Source organism: Oryctolagus cuniculus, chromosome 12, assembly GCF_964237555.1.
Source record: "Oryctolagus cuniculus chromosome 12, mOryCun1.1, whole genome shotgun sequence".
In the NCBI taxonomy this organism is placed as follows: domain Eukaryota; kingdom Metazoa; phylum Chordata; class Mammalia; order Lagomorpha; family Leporidae; genus Oryctolagus; species Oryctolagus cuniculus.
In genome coordinates, this window is record NC_091443.1 from 106,073,620 (window position 1) to 106,082,819 (window position 9,200).

The 9,200-nt window shown below is 58.2% G+C and overlaps 1 protein-coding gene across 1 annotated transcript in view; it reads right to left on the reverse strand.

Moving 5' to 3' along the window:
- The window catches only part of ACSBG1 (acyl-CoA synthetase bubblegum family member 1), a 34,947-nt gene extending 28,476 nt beyond the window's left edge, over positions 1 to 6,471 (reverse strand). Inside the window, exon 1 of the mRNA XM_017337650.3 lies at positions 6,308 to 6,471. Within this exon, the coding sequence (XP_017193139.3) occupies positions 6,308 to 6,438 (131 nt within the window). The 5' untranslated portion in view covers positions 6,439 to 6,471. The remainder of the gene's footprint in view (positions 1 to 6,307) is intronic.
- Positions 6,472 to 9,200: the final 2,729 nt, after the last annotated feature.

A 9,200-nucleotide genomic window follows, 5' to 3' on the forward strand; every position in this document is an offset into this window, starting at 1 on the left:
TCAGGTCGTGTTGGTTGTTTTGGTCCGGCCAGGTGTGGCAAGCCATCTCTCAGTGACTCCTGCCTTCTAGGCTCCTGTGGAATGTGGGCTGGTCCCAGCGACCCACTTCTAACGAGCAGAACCTGGCAGAAGCGAGGGGCCTTCACTTCAGAGAGCAGGTTATGGGAGGAGCATGCCTTTCATTCTGCTGGTTCTCTCTTTTTTAAAAAAATTTTAGTTATTTTTTTTTATTTGAAAGGCAGAGTTACAGCAAGAGAGAAAGAGGAGAGAGAATCTTCCATCTGCTGGTTCACTCTCCGGATGGCCACAACGGCCAGCTCTGTGCCAGGCTGTAGCCAGGAGCCTGGAACTTCATTCTCTCCCATGTGGGTGCAGGGGCCCAAGCACTCGGGCCATCCTCTGCTGCTTTCCCAGGCGCATTAGCAGGGACCTGAAAGGGAAGTGGAGCTGCCGGGACTCGAACTGGGGCCCATATGGGATGCTGGCATCGCGGGAGGCAGCTTAACCCTCTATGCACAGCACCGACCCCTGTTCTTTTTTTTTTTTTTTTTTTCTTGTTCACTCTGTTGGGGAGGCCCACGGAGCAAAGGCCTGTGGGAGACCAGCAACCTGCAAGAAGCCTGCCACCCACCCACCCACCCACCCACAGGAGCAAGCCGAGAAGTGCCTCCTCCCCCGCTGAGCCTCCTGATGAGGCCTGGCTGATGGTTTGATGGTGACCCCAGGGGAGACCTTGAACCACAGACACCTGGCTAAGCCACACCGAGATTCCCAACCCACAGGAGCTGTGAGATCACAATTGCTTGTTATTGTTTTTGTTTTCATTTTGCATCACATTTCCAGATGGATTAATATAAAAGCCAAAACTATAAAATTTCTAGCGGAACATTTATGACCTTGGCATAGGCAAAGATCTCTTGGAATGGACACAACAGTACTAACCATAAAAGAAAAAGTGAGGGGCTGGCATTGTGGCATAACTGGGCAAGCTGCTGCCTGTGACTCCAGCAGCCCATACGGGCACTGGTTCAAGACCCGGCTGCTCCACTTCTGATCCAGCTCCCCGCTAAGGTGTACCCTGGGAGACAGCAGCTGCTGTCTCAAGTGATTGGGTTCCTGCCACCCACGTGGGAGACCAGGCTCCCAGCTCCTGCCTGGTCCAATCCCAACTGTGGATGGTAGTTCTCTACCTCTGAAATAAAATAAATAAATAAAGTTGGAAAGACCCCAGGTTATACCTCCGCGTTCCACAGTGGAATACCTGGGTTCAGTTCTCACTCTGGCTCCTGATGGAAGTTTTTGGAAAACGCAGATCCTGGGAGGCTGCCCTGACGGCACAGGTGCTTGGGTCCCCGCCAGCCACACAGGTGACCTGCAGGGAGTGCTCAGCTCTCAGCGTGGGCCTGGTTTAGCTCTGGATGTTGCGGGTGTTTGGGGGTCACAAACCAGTGGATAGGAGTGTGCTCTCTCTCTCTCTCTCTCTCTTTCTCTCTCTCTTTCTCTCTCTCTCTCTCTCTCTGCTTCTCAAATAAGTAAATAGCTAAAATATATAAAATATATAGAAATTCCTAACAAGCCCTTGAAAATATCCTCAATGTCCTGATCATAAGAGAAGTTAAAACCTCACTGAGATATCACCATTCTCCCGCCAGGAGCGCTAAAATTCAAACAAGTAAAAAACCTCGCATTGACAAAGACATGGAAACGCACACAACCACCACTTTGGAAAACTTCTGGCAGCTTCCTTCAACACACATGTGTCTTCTGACCCAGCACTTCTGTTCCCAGGGATTTCCCCAGAAAAATGGGGGCGACAGAAGTCCACAAAACACCTGCTACGGGGACGTCACGTCAGCTTTGTCCAGAAAACCCCCAGCCTGGACATGAATAATGAAGCAGCTGTATTCTCAGTGACACCTGTGACAACCTGGGTGGGTCCCCTGAACGGTGTGGTGTGGAAAAGGAGCCAGACCCACAATGTCCATTCTGTTTGATCCCCAGTTGGCTGCAATGGCCAGAGCTGCGCTGATCTGAAGCCAGGAGCCAGGAGCTTCTTCCGGGTCTCCCATGCGGGTGCAGGGGCCCAAGGACCTGGGCCGTCTTCTACTGCTTTCCCAGGCCACAGCAGAGAGCTGGATGGGAAGTGGAGCAGCTGGGACTCAAACCGGTGCCCATATGGGATGCCGGCACTGCAGGCGGTGGTTTTACCCACTATGCCACAGCACTGGCCCTGATCCATTTTTTTAAAAAAAATTTTTTTGAAAAGCAGAGTCATAGAGAGAGAGATCTCCCATCTGCTGGTTCACTTCTCAAATGGCTGTAAAGGAGCCAAGGGCTTCTTCCAGGTCTCCCATATGGGTGGCAAGGGCCCAAGCACTTGGACCATCTTTTATTGCCTTCCCAAGTGCATTAGCAGGGAGCTGGATGGGAAGTGGAATAGCCAGGACTCGAACCGGTGCCCGTATGGGATGCCGGCGCTGTTTTGCCCACTGCACCACAGTGCTGGCCCCGCAGATGCATCCGTATTTCACAGCATCTTGGGGCCACAGTCTGAGCAAGGCCCTAGATGTCCTTTACATGGTCACAGCCTTGAATGTTTCCAAAACATCTTCCCAGCCGGTGCTCAGATGCACTTCAGACCCCTGGCAAGGAGCCAGGGTCATCTGAGGAGGGGGCAGGGCCAGGATGCAGGGATCTCTTCCGGGATCTGGAGTGGAGACAGAACACTGTGCCATCGCCACTGTCCCTGGATGAAACCATGTCTTTGCAGGGGTGAAGAGGCTGCAGGGGAGTTCCCTGTCCCTGGAGGGATCCAAGTCAGAGTAGAATGTTGTAACAGAATGGGTTGGACTCAATGAATTAAAAAAAAAAAAAAGTCCCTGGGGCCAGTGCTGTGGCGTAGCAGGTTCAGCTGCCACCTGTGATGCTCCTATGGGTGCCGGTTTGTGTCCTGCCTGTTCCTCTTCTGATCCAGCTCCCTGCAAATGGCCCGGGAAAAGCAGAGGAAGATGGCCCAAGTGCCTGGACCTCTGCCACCCACGTAGGAGACTTGGGAGAAGCTCTTGGCTTGTGGCTTCTGCCTGGCCCCGCCCCGGGCACTGTGGCCATCTGAAGAGATGGAAGCAGATGGAAGATCTCTCTTTCAAAATAAATAAATCAATTAAAAATAAATTTTAGTACACGTGCTGCTGAAGCCAGGACAATTACATTACCAACATGGCGGCCACCATTGTGGCGTAGCAGGCTCAGCTGCCTTCTGAGATGCCAGCACCCCGTATGAGTGCTCATTCCAGTCCTGGCTAATCCAGCTCCCTGCTAATGCACCTGGGAAAGCAGCAGGGGACGGCCCAAGCGCTTGGCCCCTGCACCCACGTGGGGGACCCGGAAGGAGTTCCTGGCTCCTGGCTTTGGTCTGGCCCAGTTCTGGAGGTTGTGGCCATCTGGGGAGTGAACCAGTGCATGGAAGATCTCTCTCTCTCTCTCTCTCCCTCCCTCTCTCTCTCCCTCCCTCTAATTCTGCCTTTCAAATAAAATTTTTAAAAAATGCATCTGCAGAATTTAGTAGAATGTTGCATCGAGGGCAACATGCAGATGAGTGTGAGTGTAACTTCTGTCCCTCTTTCTTTCCCTCTTTCTGTAACTTTGCCTTTAAAATAAATCTTTAAAAAAAAAACTCCAACATTTCAAAAACATGCATGATTGTGATAAAATATATAAGCTACAATTAGCCATTTTTAGGGTGGTATTTCCATGGCATTGATCACTTTCCTCTGTGTTTTATGCCTTACGACACCTGTCTCAATTACAGTCCGACAAGCACCCATAGAACTATTCCTCGCGGTCCACCCTAAGCTTGCGCTCCTGAGTGGTGACCCAGTGCCTGGCACGGTGCCGGCTGCTTAACAAGAAATGATTCTGACTCCCTGAGTGCACAGCGACAATGAAGATATCAGAGCATGAAGATAAAAGAGAATAACCGTGCCTCTAGGTCATGGGCAAGTGGGGGAGGTGGCCGTGGGGGCAGGAAAGACGTCCAGACCTAGAAGGCCTGGAATGTTCTAGATTCTTCCGGACACCTGTGTGATTATGCCCCCCGCCAGGCTCCACACCCCAAAGGCGGGAGCTCGTTCCCTGGCACCCCAGGAGCTCTGTCAGGAGAAGGGCCTTGGCGCTGAGCCTGCAGCAGCCTCTGGGGACCGTCCCACAGCCTGGCTCTTGTGGGGCGTCCCATCAGCACCCCTGTCTTTGGGCAGGCAGTGCTGGGAGAGGCTGGGAGCCCTGATGAGTGTGGTTCATAGAGCCTCTCTCCTTGTTCCCCAACCTCCAGCCCACCCCAGGTCCAGCCTCCCCACTCGCTGCTGCTACACTCACCTCCCCAAGCCAGGCTCTGTCCAGGCACCTGCTGCGTCCATGCCTCTCGTGGCTCCCCCCTACCCCCAGCCCCCTCCACGTGACACCAGGTTCAGCTCTGCTGCTGCCCTGGGCTCCACAGCCTGGCAAGGCCAGGACAAAGTGTTCCCTCCCCACATAGGGCTTCCCTGGGCTCAGGGGGGCTGGTGGCTCTGCTGGAGAGGGGCAGTGGGCACCCCGATGGGTGGTGTGGTCAGCGGCTACAGCCTCCAAGGGCACAAAGCACACGAGCTATCAGGCCGGAGCCAGACCTGTCCCAGCTCGGCGCAGCTGGTTGGGCTTCTCTTGGCCTTGGCCCTGGCCCTGGCCCTGGCCCGGCTGCGTCCCCACAGCCCTGCTCTTGGTGCTACACTAGAGAGGTCCGGGGCCAGGCTGGGGAGCGCACACCTTCCTCTGGCTCTCTACTCTCCCCCTCTGCAGCCCTGGCCGGTGAACTAGAATACAGAGCCCTGGCCTCACAGTGTGGGCAGCTGGCAGGCCCAAGATAGTGCCCCTGGCAGCTGGGGTTGGCCTGGAGGCACCGGAAAGCTGAGAAAGAGAGAGAGAGAGAGAGAGAGAGAGAGAGAGAGAGAGAGGCTGAGCCAGGGCTGGAGGAAGTCTCCCCAAGGGGCAAGTTTACCGCCCCCATTTTGCAGATGGGGAAACTGAGGCTTAGAGAGAGGGCGTGGGGCCCAGGGCCACAGAGCAGGCGAGGAGCAGAGCTGGACCAGAACCCAGGCACGTGCCTTCCCCTCTGAGCAGGGTTTGAGGGTCGCTGTGGCTGGGACAGAGACCCTCATGCCTTTGCCAGCGTCGTCGCGGTACACCCACGGTACCTTCTAGGACACCGTCCTCTCTTGGTTTGCCCAGAGGATGACTCTGGGGCTCCGGGCCTGGGTTCCAGCCCTTCTCCTGCCCGTTGGCCATGCGGGCGGCCTCCCCTGCACCAGGCCTGGGCTGGACGCGGTCTGGTCTCCTGCCTGTGGTGGCTCCAGCCAAGCAGGCCCAGGCCTCTAGGGGCCCCAGCCACACAGGCCCCTCCGCCACCCCTTGTTGCCACGGGCCTGAGACCCAGCCTGTAAGAGACACTGGGCCCCTGCCGGACCCTCACTCTGGTGCGCAGGGGCCCTTGAGGACTGAACTTGAAGTTCATGTGCAAGGGTAGAGCAGCTCAGGGGGTGGGGAGTGGAGGTGGCAGCGCCCGGGGGCCTGGAGCAGACCTGGCACCACCTGCCATGGGGTGCGGAGGCCGGGCGAGCTCCCTCCAGGCCCTGACCCTCTGTGGGGTGGCCCAGGTCTAGGCCAGGGCCAGGTGTGGTGACATTCCCTCCCTTCCTGCCCGTGCAAGGACACCTCAGGTGCTCTGGTCAGGAGCTGCTCGCCTCCTGCCCTTGGCCGGGCCCCTCCCTCACGCCGTGGGCCCGGCCATGTCTGCTACTCCCCGCCTCCCGGATCCCACACTCCTTGGATAGACGGCGGGGCCAGAGCGGGCACTGGTGAACATCTGATGGATTGAATCGGTACGCATCGTGCAGCCACCCCACTCAGGTGCACACGGGGCGCAACGGCCCCAGAGGGCCAGGAACTCCCCCAAGCCACCCGGCCCACGGGCGCCAGAGCCTCCCGCTGATCTTGACCTTGTCTGTCATTGGACCCCTGCCACGGGCCCCCAAAGAGACAGGAAAGCATTCTCAGCAAGGGAGACCCCCCACCCCCAGCTCGCGATGTGAGCTGTCCTAGGGCTGTGCCTCTGTGGGCCTCCGCTGGGAGCAGGCCCTGCAGGGACTCCAGACCCCAGACCCCGGTTCCCGGCCCTTGCTGCCATTTTGCGGGGGAGAAGAGCGGCTTGCCCAGGTTCACACAGCAGAGTCACGGTGGAACAGGCCCCAGTGTCCGTGCGCAGAGGCCACCCACTCACCTGGACCCCAGGCTGTCCCGGGTGGTCGCCATGCCGGCGTCCGGCCTGCTCTCCTGGGGGGCTTCTCTGCTGTCCGGTGCGCTGGGGTCCCTGGGGGCACAGCCGCATCCAGCTCCAGAGCTGCGTGGCATCTGCCCGGCTCTCCCACGGCCAGGGCTGTCCTTGAGTGGGCCGTGGGGGCAGGCAAGGGGCGGGCATAGGGCGGGCAGGGGGCGGTGTTGGGGGGAGGCGGCCATGGGACTGACCCAAAGGAGCCCATTTCCTCTCTATTTTTAGCAGCTCAAAAAAAAAAAAAATGCCCCTCAGTGGCAAAGTTGCTCGGAATTAAAACTTTCCTTTTCTTTGTGGCTGTGTTTCATGGGAGAAGAGGAGAATATGAATGAGCTCAGTGTTTTTTGAGATGCAAATGCGCCCCTGTTCTCCCAGGAGGCCAGGCCAGTGAGCCCCCAGAAAACCTCCGGCCTGGCTTTAAAAGGCCACTTAAAGGGGCTTCCTCTCAGCACGAATCTGGACCCAGCTGTCCACACCGCAGCCACCGGGCCTGGCTGTCGGTGGAGTGTGCGCCGTGCGGCGCTGGAGGCCCGAGGGGGACCTAGGACCCTGGGCTGGGGAAAGGAAGCAGCCCTGGCCAACAGCGAGGGCCACCATGCAGGCCCCCACCCCCCACCCCGGGGAACACCTGACCCTGAACATGGTTCCGGCTGCCACACGTGCGTGCACACACATGGGAAATTGGCCTTTTATGAATTAAATCCAGAAATCTCCACTCTGAGCTTCCCTGAGTGTTAGTTCTCTGGGCCAGAAAGTGGGTGGCCAAGAGTGGTAGAGGTGCAGCCCCCACACCCTGATCCCGGGGCGGGGCAGGGCGGGGCTGTGTGTGTGTGTGTGTGTGTGTGCAGTCCTTGCTCCCTGGGCTCTGGGAAGGCTTCCTCCTCCATCTGCTGGTTCCCTCCCCCGATGCCCACAGCAGCCAGGCTGGGCCAAGACCCACCACTCGGTCTCCCCCCAAGGGTGGCAGGGACCCAAGTCCTTGGGCTGTCTTCTGCTGCCTCCCAGGGAGCACATTAGCAGGAAGCTGGATGGGAAGTGGATGTGGGATTCTATCTCGGGCATCCCTAGCAGTGGCTTAGCCTGCTGCACCCCAATGCCGAGCCGTTGTCCTCTAAGGATACCAGTCACTGGGCCAGTCCCGTACAGCCCCCTGCTCACTCATCACATCTGCAAAAACTCTTTGCCAAGAAGCTCGCGTCCTGAGGCCCTGGGTAGACACAGGTTTGAGGCAGACACAATTCAATCCTGCAGAGATTTGCTATAGGAGCAGTGGGCAGGATTCCTATGAGATGCCCCCAAGAGGGGCTGCAGGTCCAGCCTGGCCACAGGGCATCCAGTAAAGTCCACAGCGCTGGACTCAGCCCTCTGAGGCTGCCTGGAGAGTCCTGCTCGGGGCACAGTGGATCGGAGGTGTGGGGGCAGGGGGTGGGACCCCCCACCTTGGTGGTCTTGGGCAGCCGCCCCGTCCTGCTCTGGGACAGTGGGGAGGAGAACAGAGGAGAGGCTGGGTCTGCTCGCTCCCTCTCCCTCCCAGCTGCTGGCTTTTGGTAGCTGCTGGCTTTTGGTAGCTGCTGTGTCCTTGCCCTTCGGCCCACCCCAGGGTTCCCATGGGACAGCAGCTCCTCCCCCAGCCTGGCAATCCCCACAGAGGCCTGCATGTGACAGTGGGGGGACCCCAGGAACAGGAAACCCCCAGATTGGAGTGCAATTCTTGCCTTTCTGCTTATAAGCTGGGTGAGCCCCAGCGTGGACACAGGTGGGGGTGGGGGTCTGTGACAATGGCTTTTTGAAGGTGGCTGTGAGGATCGAAGCTGAAGATGGGAACAGGGCCCGGCGTGGAGCCTGCCACCGGGAGGTGCGGCCTTGCCGCACTGTTCCGTCTCATGGGGTCACCATGTTTTCGATGGGCTCCCCGACCCCTGCCACTCATGTGCACCTCAAGGGGACTGAGCTCCTCCTCTGGCCCGCAGGGAGGCAGAGGTGGCAACGCCCAGAAGCCGTGGCCCCCAGCAGGCACGCAGAGCCTGTGCCTTCCCTGGCAGATTAGATACCATGATGGGGCTGGCACAGGTCGGGAGGTGGGGAGGACGGGGCACAGCGTGTGCTGAGCGGGAGGCCTCGTCCTCCGTCAGCCCTGGGTGAGCAGCCTGCAGCAGCCCCAGCCTGTGGGAGCCGCCCAGAGCACCCTGGGAACCTGGGCCTCCAAGGGCAGGGAGGTGGCCACGGAGGTGGCACCTGCTGAATGCCTGCTCCTTTTTTAGGATTTTTTTTTTTTATTTGAAAGGCAGAGGGAGATACAGAGAGAGATTGTACATTCACTGGTTCACTCTCTAATGGCCACAATGGCTGGAGCTGAGCCAATCCGAAGCCAGGAGCCTGGAACTCCATCCAGGCCTCCCGCATGGGTGCAGGGGCCCAGGCATTTGGGCCGTCGACTACTGCCTCCCAGGGTGCACAGTGGCAGGCAGCTGGATTGGAAGTGGAGGTGGGGCACTTTGATATGGGATGATACTGGATGTTCCCAATATACAGTCCTCATCTCTCTCCTCCCTACCGCCACCAGTATTTGCTTAAATATTTCCCAGAAAGGCCACCCGACCACCTAATCTCAAGTACAGCCCCCTGCCCGGTACCCCATCCACTTTCTGTCTGTCTCTCGCCGTTGCTCCGACCGTCATCGCGTGACTGTCTACGGTGTGGGGACCCGTCTGCCACAGCAATGCTGTTGGAGGCAGGGACTTCTGATTGTCTTGTTCCTTCTCTACCCGCCAGACTCCAGAACAGTGCCTGGCCCAGAATAGGTGCCCGGTAACTATTTACCCAACCAGCGGCCGGTGACCTG